The sequence below is a fragment of the Heterocephalus glaber genome, unplaced genomic scaffold, assembly GCF_053883595.1.
Source record: "Heterocephalus glaber isolate CG9 unplaced genomic scaffold, H.glaber_assembly_v1.0 deba00001600, whole genome shotgun sequence".
Lineage (NCBI taxonomy): Eukaryota > Metazoa > Chordata > Mammalia > Rodentia > Bathyergidae > Heterocephalus > Heterocephalus glaber.
Window position 1 is genome coordinate 41958629 of NW_028258372.1, and position 27681 is coordinate 41986309.

Sequence of the window (27681 nt, forward strand, 5' to 3'; positions counted from 1 at the left end):
CCTCTGTGTTTCAGGACCTCAGCAGTGGGGTCTGGGCTGAGGGAGGTGTCGGGCACCACTTAGATCCAGCCGGATTCGACAGCCAGCAGCTTCAAGGGCACTGTTTCAACCCTCAGCGCCTTCCCTTCTCTACCTAAGTCTTAACATAGTTCTGCATCTTGCAGAGACCACAGTAGATGATGAACTGTACTAATAATGTTAGCACCTTTAATGGCCCCTTCTGTGACCCAGGTATGGCTCCCAGGGCTTTACCAACGTGTTAGCTATCTTAATACACACAACAACTCTGTACGTTGGTTTTTGTTAGCCCTAGCTTACAGATAAGGAAACTGACGTATAAAGAGGGTAGGGAATTTAACCTAGTAATATCACACCCATATGCTCCTAGTAAATAGTGGGCAGTCTGCCTCGTTTCTGTGCTCTTAACCATTTCACCAAACTCTTTGACTAGAAGAAATACTGATGTTATTTAAGGCCATACATCTACATCCCTGCCCAAGTGTGTACTAAGACCTCTGCCTTCTGCATTTACAGTATCCTCTAAGTCCGGTCCCTTCACTGTCCTCCTGCATTGCCCTGGTTTGGATCACCAACCATTTCACCTGAATGATTGTAATACTTACTGTATATAGCAGAAGGTTTTGTACCTCGGAATTCCCTGGAGAACTTTTTACAAATATGGAGGTCTGGGCCCCTCTCCAGAGCAATTAAATGAGAATGTCGAGCAGTGGGGCCTCGGGAATTCTGCAGCTTCTTCCCATTCCAGCCTGGCTGGTCCAATAGTGATCACATGGAATCCTTCTGGAGCACACTGGAGTGAGGGCAGGTTCTCTGGGCCAAAATGTCAGGCTGCTTGTTGTGTATGTTCTCGATACTTAACATGTGGTCACCCAGTGTCCGCCTCATCGGGGTGTTAGAGGTGTAGACTCTCGGGCCCCACCTCAGGCCCCAGGTGATTTGTGAGTGTGTTGAAGTCTGAGAAGTGCTGTTCTGTGTGCAGCAGTACGTACTTCTCAGCTTGGTCTTCAAGCCCTCCTACCTCTGGCCTCAAACCTTGCTTCTTGATTCTGCTCCAGTGTATTTTATTTTCTATTTTCTATTTTTGTTTATTCCTTCTATAATATATGACAGAAATGATCCTTTCCAAGCCAGCTCTGGGCAAGGAACATAGAAGTTAGAATCGAGGAGAACATAGGACATTCTCCCAATGAGCCAGAATGAGAACTTCCTCCAGATGTTTGTTCCGAGCTCTCATATCTTTCCCAAGTCCTGTTCTCCTTAAGATAAGAGAATCATCTGATGATAAAATGTTGTTTTAATATGTGATAAATGAAGACTTGGGAAAGGAGTCATTTGCTTTGGAAAGTGATTTAAAGTCAGATTTATTCTGTTGGAAAGCTCCTCTTAAGTTTAAGATAACATTTAAACTTTTTATTACTACATCATATTCTCAGGAAAGCACATACTTACTATCAATTAATGTACAGCCAGGTATGGTGGTGCATGCCTCTAAGCCCAGCACTGGGGAGGCTGAGGGAGGAGGATCGCCATGAGTTTGAGGCCAGCCTGGGCTACATAGTGAATTCAAGGCCGGCCTGAAGTACATAGTGAGACACATCTTTAAAAAAACCAAAGATAGGGCCAGGGATTTAGCTCAGTGGTTTCACCGCCTGCTGTGCAGGCGCAAGGACCAGAGTTCGATCCCCAGTACCAAAAAAAAAAACCTGAAGATAAGTACATCAGTAAATGTACAGATGTGTTACTCTCTAAATGATCTGAATTGCTTTGAGTAAGATAATATACAAAAAACAAGGTATTTTCTTTATGGCTGAAAGAATTGATTTCCCTTCTGATAAAGCTGGTACTTGCTTTTTACCTTTGTTTTTTGCTTTCAAATAACCAGTATTTATTGACAGCCAGCTCTATTCACTATTATACAAGGTATTGGAAGATACAAGTAAAGTTTCTTGTGTGTATCACGGGGCAGGGCTCATGCCTGGTTGAAGAGGAAAGGTTTTGAATAGAGGAAGCAATTAGATGGTGAAGCAGTAATGTCATTAACAGAGCATGTGCTCTATAGAACTTGGCTTTGATAAGAGGTAAGCGCTAAATCATCAGGGAGTAAAGGATCAAGAATAGTCAGAGGGTTTTCATGAAGCAAGTGGGACTTGGATTAAGGGTAGATTTGTGTAGGAGAGAACAGCCTGTGCAGGTGAGAAGAGGGAGGAATATTTGGAGGTGAGGGGACGTAGAGGGTCGTGTGGGATGTAGTCCTATGTATTCATCCAGCTAATACCCACTGCACATTTCTTGAGTTCCTTCATAGTGGCTTGGAAAATATCAGAACATTCACTGCCTCTTCCTCATAGCACTTACAGTAGAATGAGGAAATGGGCATTGAATGAGTCAGACTATTAGATATGTGATTGAAAGTTTGGGTAAATAGTGTAGAAGGAAAGGTAAGAGCCTCAAAGAGGGGGGCTTCTCTGCCTTGGTCACTTTATCATGTTACGCTGGTTTACTCCAGTAGTTTCCTACCTGCTGCTATCCTGAGTTACAATGCACTTATTCAACAAACCCTGTTAAATACCTGTTGGGCACCGTGCTCTGTGCAGATTCCTCTGGGGACTAAGATAAGCTTTGGGATTCCTGCTTCACAGGGAAAGGACACATATAAACAGTATCAAGAGAAAAGGGCCTTAATAGCAGTATGAGGACAGATACTTTCAAAAGCGGTGGAAAGTGAAGCTAAATAAGTACAGCGGACCCTCAAAGATAACTGCTCAACAGCAAACGGAGAAGTTCAGATTTGGTGCAGCAGTGTGGTGACGAGCCTTCTGAGTTCTTGTGTTGGGAGACAGATCTGAGGGAAAATGTTGTAAAAGAATGAATTTTTATCCAGAGAAGGCCAGAGTTTGGGCAGTTAACTCATGCACATTTGATAGCCAAAGAAGAATGGATGGGAAAGAATGTCTTTGTGTTGGCTTTCCATTACTGTGACAAAATACCTGAGATATACAGCCTGTAAGGAAAAAGGCACATGTCTTCAGAGATTTCAGACCGTGCTTGCTTGGCCCTATTGTTTTGGGCCTGTGGCAGTAGAGTACATCACGGCAGGAGTGTATGGCACAGGCGTGCTCACCTCATGGTGGCCAGGAAGTGGAGAGAGAAAGGAAAGGGCCAAGGGTCCCAATATGTCCTTCAAGGACACACTTCCAGGGGCTCAGCTTCGCCCGCTAGGGCAATCTCTGAAGCTTCCATCACCTCACAGTAGCTCCACTGTCTGGGGACCAATTAACACGGGCCTTTGGGGACATTCAGATCCTATAAGAGCATTCACCACGTGTTTGAAAAACTAGACAGGGCTGGGTAGCCGACTGGGTAAAGAGCCATAGTAGTCAGAGGTGACCCAGTGTCTTTATCTAAGCTATTAGCCCAGAAACAATAGAAGTGGGATGTTGAGGGAAGGCCTATTGCGAATGGTGATCCTGCTTTGGACATGTTGGCTTTGGAGTAGTGCAAGGCCTTCAGGCATCCAAGATGTTGTACTGCAGAGCTAAGAGGCTTTAAGTGCGGAGGGTCTCTAGGGTAGTGACTGTGGAAGATGTGAATGTCTGTGAACTCAGGGGAGAGAAAAAAAACAGTTAAGTCCAGGACCCAAGAGGCTTGGGAGAGGCCTAGTGTAGTAAAATCAGTACTAGCAAAGTAAAATTACCTGAAGAGAGAAAGGGAAAGAGGTGGTCCCTTCCTGTCCCCCAAGCAGGCTAAAGGATAGAAAGTACGTTAGGCTGGTATTATCTGCTAGAACTAGAACTATTTCAACTAGATGGTCAATAAAGGTTGTCCCAGAATCTGTTTTTTCATGGCACTGGGTATTGAACCCAAAGCTTTTTCACTGGGCCACGTCTCCAGCTCTTGTTAAATGTTCTTTTCTCTTTATTTTGAGGCAGAGTCTCACTAAGTCACTAAGTTGCTCAGGCTGAGTTTGAACTTGCCACCCTCCTGCCTCAGCCTCCCAGATTGCTGGGATTACAGGTGTGTGCCAAAAATGTCTCATGGTAATCTTGTGTTTAAGGCATTTTGAGAGATGAAGAGATAAGTAAAATGAGCCCCAAACTCAAGAGCTTTCTATTAGAGTGCAACATGTGCCATTGTTGTTTTTATAGGTCAAGATGGTCTGGCGATTTCACGTGGTATAGCCTAGTGTGTGAGATGAGGTGTACAAATGCATGCAAAACCGGGGAGGTGGTGAGAAGCTGAAGAAGAGAGGTCTTAGGCAGCACCCCACCTTCATAACACCATTTATTCCCAGTGTGTGTGTATGTGTCACATAGCTGAAAGTCGAACTACAGTTCACTCGGAGTGAGTTCTCTTATTACAAGCATATGTGTGAAATTCTGAATTACACGTCTCCTGATATGCTTCCAGCATTTTGTATCTTTAGTTTTCTTTCTTCACAATTAAACCCAGGACCCACCTGCTTAAGTCTTCTGTGAGCTTTTGAAGTGTCGGCTTGGCCGATGTGTACCTTGTCGTCTTCATGCAGCAATGAAATGTCCGTTCTCAGTGCAAGGCTAGTACGAGGACTTTCCTTTTTCCATTTTCTACTCGCTTCTGTGTTGCAGAAGATAACAAGCACTCACATCTGCCCAGCTCACACGCTGCTCTGCAGACAGCCATGCTGCTAAAAACGGACTAGCATCTGGCCATGGCATCACCAGGCCAGGGCACACGTGTTAGATGTGGTTAAGGTTCAGGCCTGGCTAAGTAATAAGAGGATAGAGGTTGATTTCTCTGTCATGCAGTATTCTGGCTTCTAGCCACCCAAGGCCATGCCGAGCTCCTTATTCCATCTCTGGATTGGTGTCCTTGACTGTATGACTCAAGAGAACTCCCTGCCACAATGCTCCCATCCTAACCAATGGGAAGGGCAACAGGCCGAGGAGAAAACAAATCTTTATTCTTCAAAGCTGTTATCTGGAAGAGGCAAATACATGCCTTCAGCACGTGCCAACTGGCCAGAACTTAGTCACATGTTTATGCTGAACTGCAGAGGAGGCTGGGAAATGTAGTTATTTTTCTGGATGCCTAGAAAGTAGACTTTCTGTTAATATAGAAAAAGGGGAACCTACTGGGGGATGGTCAGCAGCATCTGCCACTTGTCCATATGTGGTATATAGAAAGGCAGGTATATGAAAGAATACAGCCACCTGTGCTACAGAGTGCCACAGGTGCCCAAAGAAGAGCAGTTTGTTCTGGGGGGAAGACCAAGGAAGGCTTTATGGAGGTGAAGTTCAGTGGATGGAAAAGGGAAAAAGCAAAGCGCCAACACTAGGTATTGGTCTTGTAAGTTCAATACAATTGAGACAATGTGGAAGTTGTAGAAGGATGAAGAGATAGTGAAGGAAGCATTTCAGGCAGAGAGAACAGTGTTAGTAAAGGGCCAAAGGTGAGAAAAACAAGGCTGGTGGATAGCTTGTCTGCTTTGCTGAAAAATAAGAATTATAAGTGTGATAGTGAAACAAACCTGGGAAAGTAGGTAGAGGCCAGATTACAGAGGTTTATGGACACTAGGGGACAGGGTTTGGGCTTTATTCTGTAAGCACAGGGGAGCCATTGATAATTTTTGAGCCAAGAACATAATTATGGCTATGCTTTAGAAAGGTAACTATGGCAACAGTGCATAAGATCGATTGCAGCAGAGAGCTTGGAGGAGGAGGAGGACCTATTAGGGAGGTATGACAGCTCAGTGGTGAGCTTTGGTTGGATGCATGCCGAAGTCATGCTCTTGGAAATAGGAAGAGGAGGGCCACATGTGAAGGCAAGAATCAGTTGAAGTCAGAGAAGCGGGGGCAGAGGCAGGGCTCCTGGTTTCCTGGTCTCTGGAGTAGCAATTTTACTGTATTTTCATTCAGCCAGTAAACTGTAGCCTCGATTTTGCTGACTCTAGGACTGGTCCCAGAATAGTTCATTCTCTGCCTAGAGCATCTCAGTGGGCACTTGTCACCTCCCCCAGAGCTGTAGCAGCTGTTGGCCTAGCAATGCCATGAATTTGTCTCCCTGTGCTGCCAGGAGAGCAGCTGCCAGCAGCAGCTCTGGACAGACGCGGGGATGTGGAAACTATTCAACTTGGAATGGGGCACTCTGGCCAGGGCTGCGGGCTAAGGGTCCACATGGATGCATCCAACCCTTTTCCGGCCAGTTTCTTACCCTGGCTCAATTTCAGCCACTCATACTGGGTTAGGTTGGATGTTTCGTTACAGTTTTTAAGGGATAGTATTTAGGGCCAAGTATTGCTGAACTGCTTCTTTCATCTTCTCTACTCTGATCCCCTTTGGCTGTGCTTCCCATTCCGGTCTGTTCCTGGTCCCCTTCTGTCCCCTCCTCCCCGTGCCCCCCATGCTCAGTGTAGACACCCTCACCAAAGCCCACACAGCCCAGACCCTGATGCATTCTGCCCCAGTGGTCCCGCCCCTCTCTTTCTTCTGCCCTGGAGAAGGAATGAGAGGTGCTGCAGCAGAGCTATAGCAGTGATCCAGTTCTACCTTCTGCTTTAACATCGGTAATATGGCTTCCCATCCCCGCAACTCTGTTAATGTCTGGAATTTTATCAGCCTGGTTTGATTAAGAGTAGAGATGAAATGTTATGTGAGGGTAGGAAGCCTTCCTAGGGAAGATATTCTTGCATTTTCTTTGGCTCCTTGAGGAGCATAAATGTATGTCTATTTATTGCTGAGCTTTTGATTGTCTCTTCCAAGCAGAATTTGTGTTAATATTGCCCAGCAGGATTCTAATTGATAATGTGTTGGCTTTTTTTTCTCTACATAGACTTGGTGTAAATTGCTTTTTAGTTGAAGCTCAATTGGTTTTGATCTTCTACTTTTAATAGCTCATGTCTTTGTTTTATTTTGAGGTAGCTTTTTTCTTTCCTGTGGAGTTTTTACAGGAATATTTCTGCACTGCTATCCTGCTGTGTTCCTCACAGAGGCCTTATGCTGTTTTTATAGCCCACTCTTAACATCTTTCTACTTCTCTTCAACACATATCTGTTGAGCATTTTGAAGGTATTATTCTAGTCTCTTAGACAAGGGAGCCCAGATAGGTGAAAGTATAGTTCTTTCCCGCACAGATTCATTACTTAGGGAGAAATTGCATCTGAATACGAGAACACGCATTTTCAGTGTGAGGCTCATGTGGGAAACACCAAGTCTGTGCTGCAGAAGAGCTGACACACAGGGTGGTTAGGTAACTTCAGCAAGGAAATGGGATCTGACCTGGGTTGGAGCAAGGTGGATAGGATCTTGATAACTGGAGAGATGGGGAGAAGATACAGTATTCTGGAGGAAAGCACACAGTACTTTGGAATACAATGAGTAGTAGACTAGTTAGTTTAGCTGGAGGAACAAGTGGCTAGGGAGGGATTAGACAGAGTTAGATAGGATCGTATTGTAGAGGGCCTTGGCTCTTGGCTAAGAGATTTGGCTTTCTGCAGTATACACTGGAAACCACTAAAAGTTTGAATAGCTTATTGTCCAACCTTAGGTATGAACTCTGCTTAAGGAAGATTAACCTGGTGGTGGTTTGCTAAGTGACAAGAAATCTGAGACAGGGAAGCTAGTTGCTATGGTAGATAATGAAGATCTAAATTAAGGTGGGGTGGCAGGAATGGAAGGAATAGGAATTTATCCTTCCATCCATTTATCAAGTATGTATTGTGCTCTGACCATGTGCCAGACACATGCCAGGCAAGACAGATACCACCCCCTGCACTCCTGGAGCTTACAGTCTAGAGACAGATGGAAAGCACCTGGTATAGGCAGAATCTCCAGGAATTGCTGACTGATGGGATCAGATTTCAGCAAACTTGAAAGCACATGCATGCACACACACAGAGGGCTGTGAAATTTGTTTTGGACTTTAGTGATTGGTAATGGTGCCTTGATAGAGATCCAGAAGTGAGGAGAAAGATTTGGTTTTAAAGAGGTAGGATATGAGAAAATTCGCTTTGAATGTTAAGCTTAAGGTATTGAAGCCTTAATTTCCAGTAATGAACAGAAAATATGCAGAACTAAATAGAAGTCTGGATTGTTGGAAAAGATGTAGGCATGTTCTTAAAGAGATTATGGTTAAAGCTGTGGAAATTGTTTTGTTTGTTTGTTTTGTTGGTTGGGTTTGGTTTTTTTGGTTTTTTTTTTTGAGACAGGAGCTCACTATATGGTCCAGGCTGGCCTCGAACTGGCAGCGATCCTCCTGCCTCAGCCTCCTGAGTGCTGGGATTACAGGCATGCACTACCATACCTGGCTGAGGCTGTGGAAATTTTTATTTCCCACAGTAAAGTTTAAGAAGGAAAAAGGATAATAATCTCCTTTGTATTGTCAATGGTATTGAAATTGCAGAGAGTAGAAAGGGATTTAAAAAACATATTTATTTGTGATTTACTCAGCTCACATTTTTGGGACTTAATTTGCATAAGGCGTTAAGCTAAGGACTGAGGACAGAAGGGGGCAAGACAATATCCTATTCTCACGAACATTAAATTAGCAGTATATTAGCAGGGTATACATGAGATATAAATTCTGCTTTTTTGGTTGGTTATGAGTTGTGTTACCATTGGAAAGAATTCAAGGGAGTAGAATCTAGGTATCTCAAGAATCTGGTAGACATTCACTGCAGTACTCCTTTCTGTGGGAGGTTAGATACACAATTAATTAAAGAAGAATCCTTGCAGAGTCCATGTTCTTGGCCTTAAGCCCAGTATTTGACCGTGGATAATCTCTGCAGTTACATTATCTATTGCTGATGGATCCTCTCTCTAGAGTTGAGCTCAGAGTTGTTCACCGATCTCAGAATGGCATTGGCTTGAAAAGCACAGTCAGCCATTGAGAATGTTATAGCTGTGGTTGCAAATCAGAGCAGGGTAGAGGGCCAGAGAGTTCCTCTTTGAGTATGGGGTGACCTTGAGGGAAGTAAGCGGAAACATGAACTTGACAGAAAGGAGAACCCCAGACTTCCTGGGACAAATGCGTCACTCATTCATTTTGGACATATTTGGGAGCTGTTTGTTCCCTTTGGGAAGGTGGTACCCAGATGTAGCATCTGGTGTTGAGCAAGGGTTGGCCTCACTTCCCCATGCTTCAAGCTTCTTTGATTGAGAAACTAACAGAATGTCCCTTGGTGTGTTTTTCACCAGTCTGGTCCATATTGAACCCTGGCTGATGATCGAGTCCTTTGTAAATGAAGATTCAGAAGGGCTTTACACATGTGGGTAAAGCAGGATGGAAGAGACACAGAGGCACCTTGGGGATCAGCAAGGCAGTGTGGTGCACGGTCTTTAGAGCCAAGAAGGAATTCATTTGAAAACACTTGGGAAGCTTTGTGGCTTAGTGGAAAAAGCTCAGAGCTTAGAGCTGTCTCTCTCCCTAGGCTGTATGACCTTGAGCAAGTCACTGAAAGCCATTTAAGCCTCAGTTTTCCCACTTATAAAATGTAGAGAATAATACTTACCTTAAGGGTTGTTCTAAGGATTAGATACATGTAAAGCACCGGACTAGTGCCCATACCTTAGTAGACACTCAAGAAGGGGCAGCTGATATGATTATCACCAGCACAGGAGTATAGGGGATCAGTTAAGATCATAGGTTCAAGAGCCAGATTTCTTGGGGTAGCAGTCCTGGATTTCCACACTGGATAACTTGTGTGCTTTAGATGAAGGTTCTTAATCACCTCAGTTTCTTTGTTTGTAAAATAGTAACAATAGTACCCACCCCGTGGAGTTACTGTGTTGATGAAATGAATCAATATATGTGAAGCCCATAGGACAGTGCCTGGCCCACGGTAAATGTAGATAGTTGCAGCTCTTATTCGCAGCCTCAGGAGTTGAGATTGAGTACAGCTGTGCTAAGTAGAACATTAGCTTCACTACTGATTATGCCCTGTGCAGAGGTGACCATTCCTAAGGCTGGCTAGGTGGCATCACATCAGTCACCATTTTCTACAAAGACCCCCGTGGGCCCCGTATGGTACCTTCTATGGTATCGCTACATTGGGCCAGGCACACACAATTATGTGACTCTATATAATTGTATGGCCAGTCGCTATTAAAAACTCAGCAGTTGTATGTCTTGTACTACAAGGTGTCATGTAGTTGAACTCTGATATGTTACTTTTAGATCCAGGCTCATGATCATCAAGAGGAAACAGTTTGTCATACAGCCACCCCCCCTGGTTTCCACGAACTCTTGAAGTCAAGAGTTGGCCTTATTGCCAAACTGCTGTTGTTTCTATAAAGATGTAGTGTGACTTGAGTGTATAAAAGAAGGCCAGCCCTGTTCAGCCTCCTGCAGTGTCTGACATGGAGAACGGCAGGCCAGTGCAGCACAAATGTCAGCTGTGAGCACAGCAGAATGCGGTTTACTGGGTAGTTGGTCTCATGAGGCCAAACAGAAGCTCCCAAGCTTCTGCGTAAATGGCTTTGTATCATTCTTTTAGGGTTGGGAGAGATAGAGGACAGGTCAGGAGCAAAACATGCTTTTATGAGCAATCGTAACAATGTTAGGGACTCCTGAGAGCTTCCTGTGTTTGCTAGGATCTGGCCGTGGAATGTCAGCAGCCACACCTCGGGCTTTCAGCTCGGCAGAGCACAGACACTGGTGATCCTGTTCTTTGACAACAGTGCTGGGGCATGGGGAGCTTATAGTATTCATTTGCTCTGCTTCTGCAAGCCCCATAATAATTCCATAGTAGACACAGGCACCAGCGTGTGGCTGCTTCTTGGGATTTTTAATTCTCAGGAATTTGCAGCCAATTAAATGAATTGTCTTTGATCCAGTCCTCTTTTAAAGGCAAAAGCCATGTCATCTTATTGGAGCTTACTCTGCCAAGTGGGAGGGTTTACAAGAGAAGAAGAAAAGACATTCTGTGCTGTACAGACTTTTGTCATTGACATGAGGAAAATCAGGCAAGCAGAGAGAGAATAAAGAGCACAAGGGCACATGAGTCTAAAAATAGGACCCCATGTACAGCAGATTCCAGTAGCCCCTGGGAAAGGGGGGGACTCAGGGAAAGGTACGAGAGCACGGTTTGTTCTCAGCTAGATTTGGTCCCATGTTGATTGAAGTAAAGACTTTAGTATCTAATTCTGCACTGTGCCACCGAAGTATCCCGCTGTGAAGAGAACAGAGTCATACAGGAAGGCCTGTGCTAATGAAGGATTCAGAGAAAATGAGAAAAAAGTAGGGTTTGGTTTCTTTTTCAGTTGAAACAGGGTCATCTTTTCTGGTAGTTCCTGCTTCTGCCTCCCTGCTTCTACTGTCATTGCCTCTCAGGTTTCCCGTTCAGGGAGGTCACTGAGCACAGTTCTGCTTCTTAACCTATTTTGGGTACAGCTGGTTAAAGAACCAGGATTAGAAAAATGAATTGAATACACTAGGATTATCTTCAGTGGCAGGATGCTGGGCTGTGCTTGCTGATTTCTGCCCAAGCAGTCGGGACAGGGCATCCTTGTGTGAAATTCAGACATCCCACCCTGGCAGCCTCCATGTTAAAGCAGAGGTTGCAGAACAAGTCTGGCAGCTCCTCAGCCTGAACTCTTGTAAACAACAGATGTTCAGAACTAAGTTCTCCGGGTGGGGGTAGGGGTTTCTGTTGATGCTTGAAATTCTTTGAATTTATAGGCAGCATCTCAGGGATTTAGCAAAAGGAGGAAGTACAGGATTGGTTCTGCAGTGTACAGGTGGAAATGATACCTCTTATGGATTTCCTTGATAGACAAACACAGGCTATTGAGTGGACTCTGAATAGAGAGCAGGGGGAGGCCCAGGAAGACAGGCATGGGTGGGGTGCTAAAGTGTGTTCTCCCCTGCACCGCTCCCTTCCCGTTGCCCCCTTTACCCTTGGTCCGATGATGTCAGCCTCTTCTTTGCTTTGTAATGAGTGGAAAAGTGTGCCCTCCCTGCCTCTGGGCTCACGTACACAGGCATGCAGGCACACACATGCTCTTTCATCAGCACCTCCCAAGGCTATTCTTAGAATATACTGATTATAGGACACTGTCATGGGCTTTGCCTTGGATTCCAGTCATTCACTGTTGATTTTTGCCAGGTCCACATGGTTTATAGAAACTTTAGTGCTTCTGCTTCTTACTCTGTTTTGGATGGTGCTGCAGTTCAAACCCAGGGCTCTGCATGTGCTCAGCAGGCACTGTGCCATTGAGCCACATCCCCAGCCCCTGGAGCTGCCCCAGACGCCAAGCGTACACCTGAGTTCTAGAAGATGGTGAGTGCCTCGAAACCTATTTACAGTGTCATCAGGGAAGCTATGCTGGAGAATATATGTGTAATGTATCTCAGAAGTCTTCTTTGGGATCAAATTAAAGAAACTTTAGAAAAGATGTGGCCTTTAATCAAATGAAAAAAAGCAATTTACCAGGTCCAGGCAAATTGTTGTGGCATTCTAATTAGCCAGAAATAACTGGGTTGAAAGTCTTGATAAAATCACCTATTTGGGGGCTAAAAATGGTATTCTTGTATTTGTATTATTATTCCTTCTGGAAAACAAGTCCACTCCTGGCCATCTTACCATTGATACAGGAAGTAAGCAAACAGTACTGGTATGAGAGATTCACTTATTCTTTCAGCAAACATTTATTCTCTGCCAAGGGCTGCTCAGAAGAATGAGCCACCATTCTAGCTCCTGGAAGTTTGCATTTAATGGGAATAGTTTAATTCTGTGTGTGTTCTCTAAGTGAAGAGTTCAGGGTCTATGAACCAGAATTGTTGAGCACCCTTTTTAGTGACTCCGATTTAATAATGAGCACTTGGCTTCCTACTCATCACTGGCCATGGCCAACAGGTTCTGTATCAGTTCTGGGCTGCAGGCACAGCGGACCTAGCCCTACTCTCGTGAGGCTCATGTATCACGCGGAAGACAGCGGTTTATATGAAAAAGGTAACAGAAGTAGGACGCACTCACTGCCAAAGGGGAGATGGGACAATTGACTTCATTTTCCGCTAGAATGGAGTCATTAATTTCTTTTATTTTGACGTAATTTTAGACTTACAGAAAAATGTCAAGACTGGTACAAAGACTTGCCATATACCATGTTACTCAGATTGCCTATAAATGTTAACATATCACTACATTTGTTTTATATATCTTCCTCTACACACAACTCATGTAGCTATTTTGTTTTTCTGAAACAATTGAGTAACTTGTAGACATGATGTCCTTTTATCCCTCCATATTTCAGGGGGTATTTGCTAAAGTAAGGATGTTTTCTCATATAATCATAGTACAGTTATCAAAATCAGGATTTGAAGACTGATAGAATAATATTTTCTAATCCATAGGCATCAGATTTTACTTGTTGCTTCAAAAGGCGTCCTTTTTTGGCAAAAAGAAGGTCAGGATTGTGGAATTTGTGTAATTGCTTGCTCTTTAGTTTCCTTTAGTGTGGAGTGGTTTCCAAGTCTTTCTTTGTATATCATGACATTGACCTTTTTTTGAGCATTCAGCCCCATTATCTTAACATGTCTCAATCTGATATTTATAATAATTTCTGTTAACATTATGATTCTGGTTAAACTCCTGGGGGGAGTGCCATGGAGCGAGTGCCGTATTCTTCTCGATGCATCATATCAGGGGTCACTTGCTAAAGGTTTGCCCCATTACTGATGATGCTGACTTTGACCATTTGATTATAGTGCTGTCTACCAGTTTTCTTCACTGTAATTGATTCTCTGCTATGTAATTAAAGCATATATGGTGCGGAGATACCTGGAGACCGTGTGTAGATACTGGGTATTCTAAAGCCATTAGACATACTCTCCAGTTTCAGCATCCACTGATAATTCTTTGACTCAATTACTGTTACAATGGTTACCAAATACTCTTTTTTCTAGTTTCCATCATTCCTTCTTCATTCTTCAGCTGGAATTTTACAGTAAAGAGGAGTGTTTCCATTGCTATCAGACCCTCCCCCCAGTTGTTTGTTTATATTAATGTGGACTTGTGGATTCTTATTTTATTCAATGATTATAAATCTTTTTTTTTTTTTTTCTTTTTGAGACGAAGTCCCATTATGTAGTTCAGGGTGGCCCTGAGCTCATTATGTAGTCTAGGCTGGCACGGCAATCCTCCTGCCTCAGCCTCCCAAGTGCTGGGATTATAGGTGTGTGCCACCAAGCCCAGCTTAATATTCAATTGTTGCCAGACTTGGCCACTAGAGTTACATCAAGCTGGCTCCTGTGTCCTTTTAACATGTCGTCATGTCATCTCTTAGAGCACTTCCTTACTTTCTAGCACAACATGTTCCAGCCTTACCCTGTAGTTTTCCTTGCTTTGATTGTTGAGTTTGTCATTTTTTCAAAGAGCCCTGGTTGTTTTTAGTGTGAAATAATATTTAGAAGCCATGGATGCTAAGTGTGATCTTTGTAACTAGAATACCATGATTTATAATCCTTCTCAGTAGTCAGAGGTAGTAGACATGTACACACACACACACACACACACACACGCACACTCACTCACTCACGCCTGTATTTCATGTATTTCAGGTGCTCCTCAACTCATGATGGGATTGGGTCCTGATAAACCTATGGTGAATTGAAAATATCCTAAGTCAAAAATGCATTTAAGGTGGGCATGGTGGTGGTGCACACCTGCAATCCCAGCACTTGGAAGGGTGAGGGAGGAGGATTGGGAATTGGAGGCCAGCCTGGGCTGCATAATGAGACCTGTGTCAAAGGGAGTGAGAAAGGGAGGAAGAGAGGGAGGAGAGGGGAGGGAATGGGCTCGGAGGGCAGCCTATTATGAACATTGTCTACAGCTGGGAAGCAAAGCTCTCTATCACATGGAAGCATTTTGACCAAATTTATGGCACTTTATAAGAAGTTCATGGAGGATGGACTGGAAGCCATGATGTTCAGCATTTACAAACAATTTATACTGGAAGAGCTATGGATAAAATAAACTTAACTGTACTGAAAGAGAGAGAGGATTTAATGCATCTAACCTACTGATCACCACATCTGAGCGATACCGCACACATGGAGCATTGACTGTTTACTCTTGCAATCTCACGGCTGGCAGGGAGCTGTAACTCTCAGCTGCTGTCCAGAATCACCAGACTCCTATCGCATGTGGCTCACCTGAGAAAAGTTCCAAAGTTGAAATCTGAAGTACAGTTTCTACTGAATGCTGATTACTTTGACACCATTGTAAAGTCAAACAGATCTTAAGTTGAACCATCATTAATTCAGAGACCGTACTTATCTCTTTTAAAGTAGTGAGTTCACATCAGTATCTTCAGTTCCAATCTAGTGCTGCATGTTTTATTCAGTTTTCTTCCTTTGCCATATTTGTAACTGTTCTGTGCACAATGAGAAACCTAGCTCCATCGCCTGTAATATATTCAGTTAGTGCTTGGTCCTAGACTGTACAGAATGTAGTTTCAGAGGTGTTAACCCATGCCTCTGAAAAAGAATACTAAGTCTTAATACTGATTTTTTTTTTTCAGCTTTGAGGGCCAAATTAATGTTCAAAGATTAGTTTTCCTGTCCCAAATCACAGATCTTGAGTGTGGTCATGTTACTTCTTTGAAATACAATTTGATTTATATATTTCTGATTGTATTTAATTTCTCCCCTCCAGAATGGGGTCTTGATTGACATTTCCCACTCATGAACATTTTCTCTGAACTAGAGATTGAGTAGCCTCAGGAGGAGTGAGAGAGCTGTTTACCAGAGATTTCACCAAGGCTTTCGCAGAAGTCAGTGATGGGGTCCTAAGCCAGAAAAAAAATGGGCTCCAAGGATTATCTCGTATACATCTGCCCTTCTTCCTGGGGCAGCCCTGACCCTGGGCTGTGGATAAGGACCCTTGCTAGTTTCTCCTGAGACAGACGACTCTTCTTGAGCCCTCCCGGCCATTCTGGGTGTTCACCTCTTGATTTAGAGAACCAGGAACACAGCTGTGATGTCAGCTAGAGGCTGTGATCGTGCCGACTGCTTACCATCAGCTATATAATACTTGGTTTAGGGTCTCGGATGGTCTTGACCTGTTCTCCTGGAGGTGGTGTTTCCAGGACACTGCTCAACCTTGCAGAGCTTTTAGGACACGTTGCTGAGCTCTCTGCGAGCTCCCGTTGTGCAGTCCCTGCTACAGCTGCTTGATTTTCTTCCCTGGCGTTCTTTGGCCTCTCTGATACTCCTTTACAGCAGTTCTGCCCTGACATCGCCTTTGTGTTTGGGGAAAGCTTCCAGTCCCCTTCCTCCCTCCCACGTAACCCTCTTCCTCCTCGCCCACACACTCATTTCATTTCTCTTTACTCCACACACATACAACCTGGTCAGTGCTGCTCATTCCAGTTGTTGTGAATCTTATTTGCAGCTTAAATGCAAAAACAGATGGGCTCAAAGCTTCCTAAGTATTGTACCAGTTTCTACCACATGAAAACAAATTACTAAAAAGCGTCGGGAAATGTTAGAATAATTTTGGGGTTTGATTCTCTGTCTTCTCGATGGTTCTTCCTCTTCTTTTTTATTTATTTATTTAGTTTTTTGGTTCTTCCTCTTCTAATCAACTTCGTTCTCTTATTCTGTTCTACTCTTCTATTTTATTTTTTGAGAAATGCTAGTTGTAAATTGATTTTTAAAGAAATTCCACTAATGAGTTGAAACCCACAGTTTGAAAAACAGTGCTCTGAGAACATTGATTTTTGGTGTGCATAAAAATTACCTAGGATGTTTATCCAAAAGATAGATTCCTGGGCATCGTTCCACTGCTGGTGAATTGGAGTCTGGCAGAGGCACAGGAACCCCATTTTCAACAAGGCCCCAGAATGACTCCAATGTGAGGAGCCTGAGGCTGGAAGACTCGCACTTAGAGAAGCGCCTGCCTTACAGGCTCAGGGCCTGGCTGCTTAGGGGCTTCCAGCACACACTGGCTTGGAGGCGGTAGATAGTGGCTGGGCTCATCCAGATCAGAACTGAGACTCTTCGCTTCGCCAAGTGATTCCAGACACCCACGTTGATGCCTAGAGCCCAAGTTTCCTTGATAGTTCTCTGTTTCAGATGTTTGGCAAGACCCTTATTAAGGCAGAGAAGGGTTGGCTGAGGCCACAGAACGAGCATGAAGGAACCAAAGGGTCATGTTACAGAGTGGCCAGGTGTGGCCAGGCCTCTGGTAGGTACCCAGAGCCAGTCCCGAATTAGGATGGGGTGGGATTCAAGCTGCTCTTCCTCTTCACTTGCCTTTCTTGTGTGACCACATGCAGCGTGACCACATGCAGCATGTCTGCATGCTCCAGCAGTTCTGCTCCCTCAGGGTTCAGGGACCCTCACCATTCCTGTTTGGTGTTGTCTCAGAATAGCTGTAACCCCTGGGGCTCCAAGTAGTCAATTCACCCTTTCAGCGCCAGGTCTCTGTAGATGCTCGCTGCTTTCTGATTGAAATACAGCGGCCCCCACTGTGAAATACGAAATGGCTGCTGGTTGGAGGACCTGGGTGCTTTTCTGCCCCCACTGTCCACCTGTGTGACCTCAGGTGCTGGAGTCTCACGGTCCTCACTTAGAAAATAATGGTCTAGAGTATGTGGGTGACTTAGTCGAGATAAGCATAGTTTACGGTGCTTTCCACAGAATACCATTTTGCTTGGGGTTCGTTGTTGATCCAGATGAGATTCCTTAAGGACCTGAATTCAATAATTTGACCTACTAACCTGGAAATTGAGTAGGGCGTTTTTTACACCACCCAGCCCTTTAAAATTTTGCCATAGTGCAGCAACCTTGCTAATGATGGGCTGTTGTTAAGAGAGCAGGAGACAACAGGCACCCAACAGACACCTAGAGAATGAGGGTAAGATCCATGCTGGAAGCCAGGAGTCTGGAGGCTGAGGCAGGAGGACTGTGAGTTGAAGCCCTGCCAGGGCAACTTAGTGACTTAGTGAGACCCTGTCTCCAAATAAAAATAAAATAAATAAAAGGGCTGAGATGTAGCTTGGTCCAAAGGTCCTGGGTTCAGTCTTCGAGAAAGAGAGAGAGAGAGAGAAAGAGAGAGAGAGAGAGGGGCAGGCAGGCAGGCAGGCATACTAGAGCAGTATACAAGATTGATGGAGGTGCCAGGCATGGTGGCGCATACCTGTAATCCCAACACTCAGGAGGCTGAGGCAGGAGGATTTTCTCGAGTTTTAGGCCAGCCCAGGCTACATTGTGAGTTCAAGACTAGCCTGGGCTACATAGCCAGACTCTGTCTCAAAAAAAAAAAAAAAAAAAAAAAATTGACAGAGGGCAAACTATTAGCTATTCATTAAGTGAATCATAGTCTTACTGTGCTCAGCACTTAACAGGATTTCTGATTCTTGGTGATAGGTGTTCATTGAACATTCCAAAATATACCTGTCCTCAAGAGACTTCCTTCCAAAAAAGGCAACATAAATACCAAAACAACATATGAGAAGTGGTTATGCATGCAGCTAATCCGATGACTGCAGACTTCATGCCGTCAAGCTCACTGTTGCGATGAGCTGTAAGGGCCTCTGTCCCAGGGGCTGGCACTCAGGATTCCTACAGACCCTTCTTCCCAGTACTGATTGCCAGCCAGAAGAGTTACTGGCTATGGATCAAGCTCCCCTGCTCCTGCCTGGTGCCTGGGCGATGCCGGCTCCTAAGCAAGCGTTCACTGCTCTGAAAGTAAGTGTGGATTTCTGAGTGACATCATTCCACTTTGGCACGGCCAGGTGTTTGCTTCTCTAGAATGAATTAGCAGGACTGAGCCAAACTGTCTGCTCAGTTATCTTCCAAGGTTTCATTTATTTAAAAAATCTGCTAACACATCTGCGTGGTTTTTTTCCTCTGTATGTTTGTCATGTGCTATAATTACTTATAGGGTTTCTGGTGTCATCTTAATTAACTAGAGAACGAAAAAAACCAAGGCTATAATTGTAGGATTATTCACAAGTTTTCCTATGGAATATGTGGATCCAAATGTCAGTGTAACATAGATGGTTATAATTTCCTCTTAAACAGAAACGTGTAACTCTTGGTCATCGATTACACCCGTGTTATGACTGTACCTCTTTCTGTGATGTTTGTTTGGTTTTTTTTTCTGGTACCGGGGATCGAACTCGGGTCTTTGTGCTTGTGAGGCAGGTGGCGGAACTGCTGAGCTAAAATCCCTGGCCCTTTCTGTGGTGTTTTAGCCTAATTGAATGATTTAGTTAGCTCAGATTTTGGATGTAATCACAGCCTATTTTAGGGGGCTTAAAGGGGGTATTTATAATATCCAAGAGGATTTCTAGGTCCTTAGTTCTGTGGATCTAACTGGGGTTGAGTGCAAAGTCTTTGTACTCCAGCATTTGGATTGTACCCAGCATACATCAGGAGAGTTCAGTGGCCTTTTTTTGTTTATTCTTTCCTGTAGTTTGCAGAATGCTAGTGCCAAGGCCTGGGGTATGGATGAAGAAGTCTAGGGTCTGCAGAAGCCGTGGAGAACTGGTGGGCGAGTGGATCTTCTCATTTATCCAAGTCAGGTCTTCATAGTTTACATGCAAGCAGCAAGACCAGGATAAGTCAGGTGTGGGTTGTAGCTGATGGATAGCGCGTGAGCAGGAAAGCCGTGTCTTGGATCCAAGTGGTCTGCAAACACCAGAGAAACGGGTCAGAAACAAGTTGGTGATCCTTTTATTCCCAGTACACAGAACAGTGTCTGGCACACAGTAGGTGCTCAGTTAATGTTTGCTGAATGAATGAATAAATGAAATAAGAGGAGATAGAGGACTCAAAGAAGGAGCCTAGATAGTAAAATGTCAGAAATCCAGGCAAGAAATCTAGATGGCAGAGATTCACCTCTTGATTAGACCCCTCTCCCATGACTGGTTCATGAGCTTCACAGAGCTGTCTTGAGTGACATGCAGACCCTCTGCCTGCCTCCTTTCCTCTGAGCAGGGTGCCAGGAGGGTGGCGGATGGGAAGGCAAAGTGAGATGACTTCAGTCAGAGTCTAGTGGCTCATCTTCGGAGGTCACCCCAGATTCTCCGCCATAACTCAGAAGAACCTTGGTCCCGCAGTCATCCAGGAGATTGTTATTAAGTGCTTAGCAGCTGTCAGACCCAGGGCGTGTCCAGTTCTCCACTTCAAAGCAGATTCCTGAGCTCCCTGCTCTTGGCCCTGCTGTTCTCCCGAGGGTGTGGCCAGGCTCTGTGGAACTAATCCAGAGCCACAAGAATCCTGTTTCCATACAGCTCTTCCTCCAGACTTGATTATAGGGGACAATTGAGGCTATTTTGAGTAAGGTGGGTACACCGCTGTCATCTCCTCTGACCATCGTCTAGGCTGCCGAGGACAGTTTGTGGGTCTGACTTGGAAATTTGAAAGCTCATTTCTCCATACATAGAATGCATTGTTTTTGCTTTTGGCGCTTTTCTCTTTGTATCTCTGAACTCTTCCATTCTGATCTCATTCCTGGCAAAGCTGGAGCCAGAGCTGTGTGATAAGCCCTAAGAAGCGTGCCTACCCCGTCTGCCCGCCTGTCTTTGAAAGACGCCTCCAGGCTACCACTGTACGACTGGGTCACACAGCCAGCAGCCACCATTATAGGCAGAATCTTTTCCAAGTCAGTTCCTACCTTAGTGATTTTATTTTATTTTGCCCTCCTTCTTTTAACACCTTCCCCCGAAAATCCTCTCCATCCTGTGGCTTATCTGGGTCAGCAAGAGTCTGATTGCATGCACGGCACTGTCAGACCATAAATCCACCAGCTTTGCCTCTCTATGCAGCCTGTCTGCTTCTGTCAGCATCAGCAAAATGCATAATAGAGAAAATAAGCCAGAAAGGCTAATAACACTCATCTGAATAAAATAATCTCTTTGGCTGCCTCACTTCATTTCATTTTAATCAAGGTGCCAGGAGGGAATTTAGGTTAAAAAAAATCCAGCCTCCTCATCACTAGTTCTCTGTCCAGCCATCACTAAGAAGTCTTTTTTTCTTTTTTTAATCAAGCATGTTTTTAAATCCTCTTCATACTTAGATGCTTAATACCATACATTGCATGATGTATTTAACTCATTTGGGGTTTTGTCTGTCATCACAGATATGTCTATTTTTAAAGTGGGAAATTATATTCTTCTTGGATGCATTGATATTTGCCAGCTATATAGAGACTGGCAGGTCTGATAGGAATTCTGAGATGGGCCAGGGGCTCTGGAAGCTGCTGAGGAATCTAGGTTCTGGCAGCCTGGGCTCCCTTTGGATTCCTTCCCGTCAACCTCAGCACTCAGTACCCAGTGTGGAATGCAGGCCTGATTTTTCCACCTTGTTCCTTAGGGAAAGGACGTGGAAGGTTGAAATCTGCTCTCCCCTTGGTATCTCCCTCACGTCTTCCCAGAGACTTACAGCTGCTTTGTTAATTGCCTGTTGCTGCTGTCTTATCCCAGCCATTATTTGCTGAGGGCTGTGCGTTTTCAGCAGGCTGTGCTCTTGGCCCTGGCCCAGGGCTGAGTGAGAAGCATGTTGGAAATTGATGAAAGCTGAGTCCTAGTTTGTTTGGAAATAAAAATAATAATATTTCCTTGCATTTGTATGGTGCTTCCCTGTAGCTGTGGTTCTTTTGCATCCAGCATCTCAGTTGATCTACGCAACAGGATTGACAGTGAGCAAGTCAGAGACTTTGGCCCAGAAGGAAATGGCTCACGATGGCACTGCAGAGGCTGAAGTCTTCCCTCTAACGCCACACTCGATGCGCTCCATTTACAGAGCCACGAGCATAGCAGTTATTAATTAAATGACACCTTAGGCTAGGAGACTTGTGGGATTTTATAGCAGGGAGCTAGATGTACACCAATGGGATACATGTCCATTTTATAGATGGGATATCGAAAGCAAGCCCAGAGGATATGGACAAAAAAAACGTAGAGTAGAGGCCAACTTTATGGAGTTGGCTCTTTATCCTGGATATTTTAGAAAAGTCTCCTTGAGCGTTTGATGCTGAACTTGTTGAACATCTATAAATAGTCTAAATTGAAGGAGAAAAACTGGGCTAATGTCTTTGAAACAAATGATTCAGCTGTGCAGGTTTTTGTCTTCCAGGGCATTGGTAGTGATGATCCCTTCTGCAGATGCACAGCCGGCCTGTGACTTTCTGGGTCTCCTTTCTTTGGACTTGAGTCATTTCCTCTCCAGTACAGTATGATGTTTTCTTGATCTTCCTCCTGAAAACATTTTTAAGTAAGAAAAATACTTCTGGATATTTTGTCTGCTTTTTCGGGATTAGTGTTTGAGGAGGTTTGCAGCTGTTCAGCACATTCCTGAGGGATGCAGACCCTTTTCTCTAAATGCCCAAGTATTACACAACCTGAGGCTCTTGGGACAGGGAGAGCAAAAGACACTGTGCAAACAAATGATAGATGGAAAAGATACAAAGACAAATTTCATCTCCTCACCAAACCAAGTTCCTTTGGCTCTGAGGCCCCAAATAAAATAAGGCTGCAGAGCCACTGGAGCAGGAAACCACTCTAGCAAAGTCTTCTCCTGCTCCCTATGAAATCACGTCTCATGGGCTTGCTTATTTTCCAGCCTGAAGTGTGTTTCTTCTTTGTTCATGTTGGCTGGGAAAATTGCCTGGACAGTATATTTGTGTTCCCCTCTTCCCACACTCCCTGCGCCTCTCCTGCCTGACCACTGTCCAAAAATAAATAGATGAATTAATACAGACACCTCATTTGAAAGGAAGAATATGTCTGAGAAAGCATAGAGTCTCAGAGGAACTGAAATACTGTATGAAAAGGCGCAGTTGTAGCAAGAGACAGGGAACCATAGAAGAAACAAACAACAGGTTCTAAAATCTTTCGCTCTTTTTTTTAATGCTTTTTTTTTTGAGGGGCCGGGGATTAAACTCAGGTCCTTGCGCTTTTGAAGCAGGCGGCAAAACCACTGAGCTAAATCCCCAGCCCTTCGCTCTTTTTTTCAAGCCAGTCTCATTTTTTAAAGTAAAAAGTCTGCATAACTTCCATGCGTGAAATAGATTAAAAAAAACTGGTTGTTTTCCTCTGTAAGTCTACTTTTAAAGAACAAATTTATAAAGAGTACTTATTACAGAGTTAATCAATTAAACAGTAAGGCTGTTCATGAACTAAAAATACTGAAATCAGAATTATTCATAGGAGTTACAGTTTTGTATCAGGTTAAGTATCCAAGTTATTTCTGATTTTGATTTGGGTTGTTCACTATCGAGATAATCCTTATTCACACAGATGAGTTATTGTAATTATAGGACCGCTTAAAAATTACTGAGATGTTCAGCTGGGTGTAGTGACCCACTGAGGCCGAGGCAGAAGGATTGTCGTGAGCTTGAGGGTAGCTTGGCCTTTATAGTAGGTTCAGGACCAGCCTGAACTGCATAGTGAGAGCCTGTCTTAAAAAACCAGCCAGCCAACCAACCAAACAAATGCAAATTTAAGGTGTTTAAAGAAGAAAGATTTTTGTCTTGAAACTGAATCACTGACATTACCTCGCCACTTTTCCCATCCCCCTTCCTAGACACTAATTAGGTAAGCCCCAACGTGTAGGAAGTTTTGCAGCAGTTGACACTGAAGTGACAGTGTGGGTCCTCATGAGTCAGCTGAGGTCTGCCATGAACCCAGCAGAGGCCCCTCAGCCTTCTGTGATGCGGTGAACTGGACGGCTGTGTGCTAAGTTGTGTGCTCCCCACAGCTTCATTCAAGGAAGCACACAAGGGCTTGGGTTAAAAAATGAGCCTGTGCAGAGTCCACCCATTGGAACATCACCAGTAGCACCCTGTTGAAAAGTTCACCACTCGTGGCAAGTCTGTGTCAAGGCCACTGCAGACTGTGTTGGTCTAATACAGGGTCCGGGGCCGAGCTCTTTCATGTGGGAGTCGCTCATTATTTGTATAGATGGGATAGTTGTTTTAACTGAAATGTGATTCTCTACTGATTTCAGAGTTTCTAACATAGAGTTTTAAAAGCTCATGCCTAGTGAAAACAGCAGTAACCATCCAACTACTTGCTGTAAGGATGGGAATAAATACATATGGTAGAAGTACTTGTAGTACCTCAAAATAAGTTCTTGGTGAAGTTTATTGGTAATAAGGCATTTTATTTCAAAATGTTCTCACTTCTGCCTCCCCTTCCCCCCCTTCCCCTTCCCCTCCCCCTCCCCCTCTCTTCCTTTCTTCCTCTCCCTCTCTTCCTTCTTTTTTTCAGACTAGATGATGTCATGAATGGAACCCAGGGCCTCAGGTATTCTAAGCCCTTGATCTATCACCAGCCCCCATGTATCCTTGTTATTAACCCATATTTGTTCACTTATCCTTTCTCTTGAGGGTGCCTGGGGATATGTCCCTTGCATCCTTTTCTGTAGCCTTAGGCTGATTTTGCTTTTCCTGCTTCTCTGTGACCTGTGGCATCCTTTTGTGAGTTAGCCGTCCATCTCTCTGCTGACATTCTGTCTTCCTTCATCTCCTGCACTACACTGGGATGACACCACTCATAACCACGAAAACATCCGATGGCATACCGTGTTCATTGAAGACAACTTTTGCACATTTGTAGGACTAAATTACAGCATCATTTTTGTGTGTAAAGCACAATAGAGACCACCAACTCATCCTCTCCCCGTAGAAGCAGATGGAGTCCGATTGTAAATATAAGGTCTTCTGAGATCTGTGCTTTTAAAAATGTGTAGTGGCCTGGTACATTTCATGCTTATTGAGGACTTGGGTATCTTGCCAAGAGAAACCACTTGAGGAAATATAAATTAGATTTTGTTTTAGACCATTATAACTAAAACTAATTTGGAATTAATTTGAAAGTTTCCCTGCAATGGAAACAACAAATATCATTGAATATATGTGTTTCAATCTCTCACCACTTTAGATTTAAGATTGTTTCCTGTTTAGCTTTATTTTTTCAGATATTAAACACTTTTAAGGAAGTGAGTTAATTACACATATCCCTCTTCACTACTGTATTTTTTTATTTTCATAAGAATCTTTTAATTTCCCCACAAAGGTAATGGACATAATGTTACCACCATGATTGGCACATAAGTGTTAGTGATTTTGTCCATAGAAGAAGTGCCGTCCCTGGGGTGGGGTACGGGGCTTAGGGGACAAGTTTAGGAAATCTCATTTGGATTGTAGTAGTCATGGGCTTGAATCAGCTTCTTAGATTGGCTAGTCAGGTAACTGATTTGCTGGTCTGAGGTGTTCAAAAGCCTATGCAGGTATGATGTGATTATTTGTTAATATTATTGCAGAATTGAAAAACTCCTCCAAGTTGAACTTCCAGCTTTACAAATCACAGGTGCCTGGAAACCGCCAGTACTGGATGGTGGCAGTGAGGGCTCAAGAACCAAGCCACTGTTAACTACTTTGTGTGCATTAAGAGTCTGACTGGAGGGAGGGTCCTGGGAAAGAGAAGGCACAGGTTGGGATTCTCTCAGAGCACTCTCTTTGCACTTCTACACTGGCTTTGAATTCCAGCATTGCCATCGTTTTGCTGTGTGACCTAGGGAAAGCGGTTAACATATCTGTGGTCCACCTTTCCTCATCTTTCAAATGTGCCATCAGCACCCATCTGCTCAGATAGTTGGGGGTGTGCAAAGGCCCTAGCACACAGTGTCCCTTGATAAATAGTACCATAATGATTCCTACTTTGTTTCTGTCTTTGAAGAAATCCACATTCCAGGTGCAGAACTTTCTGCTGCTTAAATTAGTACTGTGAACTGAGACGATAATTCTTTCAGATCACATTCCTTTCATTTAAAATGAGAATCTGAGAGTTTAGCACTTTTGTCTGTTTTCAAGTCGTAAATGTTTTAGGAATACATGCAGTATATTCGGATATGGCTCGTGATCTTAGTTATATGAGATATGAGACTGTGGGTTCAGTGAGTGAAATCAAAACTCCTTAGATGGGTTCCATAGAACTGAAGTTTTCAGTGCCTTTTTTTTTTTTTTTTTTTGGTACCAGGGATTGAACTCAGGTCCTTGCGCTTGCGAGGCAGATGGCAGAACCGCTGAACTAAATCCCTGGCCCTTCAGTGCCTTTTTAAAGGCAGATGTCACCAAAGTCTCCTTCATTGAATCCTACAATAGATAAAACTTTTAGGGGCCCGGGGATTTAGCTCAGTGGCTCCGCTGCCTGCCTCACAAGCTCAAGGACCCGAGTTTGATCCCTGGTACAAAAAAAAACAACCAAAAAAAAAAATTTTGGGGGATTTAGTCTCTAATGCTGTAGAGATTTTTGGCTTTAGATAAAATCTGTACCTTTTGTCTCTAACACTAGAGATAAGCCAAGTGACCTAATGGCTAAGGAATGGACTTTGAAGTCAAACAATGCAGAACTGTGGTTCTAGTGCCCAATTCCCTGGTCCTGTGTGACTCCTCACCAGCTGCAGACAGATTACAACACCTGTGAGCTTCCGTTTTTTAATCAGTGAAAAGGCAATAATGATAGTCCCTTCATTATAATGAAATGATGGTGCTTAAATACAATAATACATTTAAAGTTTTCGCTGAGTTCCTAGGACATAGTAGATACTTAACAATAATCCTTCTCCTCCTCCTCTTCTTTCCCTTTCCTTGTTATTATTTTTTCCTGTTTTCTCCACTGAATTTTTAGAAAAGAAAAATGCGTAGTGATCAGGCTTTAGGAAGATATCTTTATCTCTGGTTATGCTTTGATTGCTGTGGTTTTGTGACATGGGCTCTAATTGCAGATGTTGGCCCTGGTTGCTTACCATCATTGATTTTATTTTCCTTGCTGTTTCTCTGCAGGAAAGATCAGAATGTTCTCTCTCCAGTCAACTGTTGGAATCTCCTTTTAAACCAGGTTAAACGGGAGAGCAGGGACCACACCACCCTGAGTGATATCTACCTGAATAATATAATTCCTCGATTTGTCCAAGTCAGCGAGGACTCAGGAAGACTCTTTAAAAAGGTATGTAGATATTCTTTTGGTGAAACAGTGATACAGTCTTGTAAATAAGAGAATAGGTATCTTATTGGCTTTCTTGACAGGCTTTCCCCTGGCTGTTTTCTACTCATATTCAGAGAGAAAATATTTGAATTAGCATTCTTTTCTTCCTCTCTGAGCTGAATTAGTATTCACCCTTGAAAAGTAACCATTTGCAAGGTACAACCCTAGGGCTGGTGCCATTATTTATAATCTACGTATCTCAATAACTATATTTTGGTGTTTCTTCAAGTAATCTGCAAAGCTTTTGGGGTTCAGGGAACTTGAGTATTATGTCATGTTTTCTTTCATGAATTGAGCAAATTCATGTATGTTTATGTTTTTGGTTAGATCTCCTTCCAGATTTTTATCTTGACCAAGGTGGATCATGAATTTGGTTATTCATCTCATGCTGTATCTTTCCCATGGGGCCTTCAATGCTTTCTGAAGCCCAGTTGTTATTACAATTCCTCAGGTATTGATTGAGCAATTTGACCAAAGAAAAACTAAAATAGTTGCGGTAATCTTAAGGAATTCACCTTTCCTGTTAGTGGTAGAAGCATCCTCTTGGAAATCCAGGAACCTCTTGTCTTGCACTCTTAGTGGAGCCATTGATTCATGAGGTTTGGTTACAAATGGTGGTAAAAGCCCCAAGCATTACACATAATAAACCATGCCTGACCCTAAGTCTCTGATATCCTCAAACTACTTT

The 27681-nt window shown here is 43.7% G+C and overlaps 1 protein-coding gene across 8 annotated transcripts in view; it reads left to right on the top strand.

The window, feature by feature from the left end:
- The window catches only part of Srgap2 (SLIT-ROBO Rho GTPase activating protein 2), a 231582-nt gene that overhangs the window by 95349 nt on the left and 108552 nt on the right, over nt 1-27681 (top strand). For 3 of the 8 annotated variants that reach the window (XM_021242341.2, XM_021242342.2, XM_087194163.1), the window contains exons 4-5: nt 24216-24251; nt 26792-26954. In XM_021242341.2, coding sequence (XP_021098000.1) covers nt 24216-24251; nt 26792-26954 — 199 coding nt within the window. Of the gene's footprint in view, nt 1-27; nt 12275-18275; nt 18688-24215; nt 24252-26791; nt 26955-27681 lie in introns of those variants that run through there. The other 5 variants (XM_004862070.4, XM_004862071.4, XM_087194164.1 and 2 more) reach the window with 3 other exon arrangements.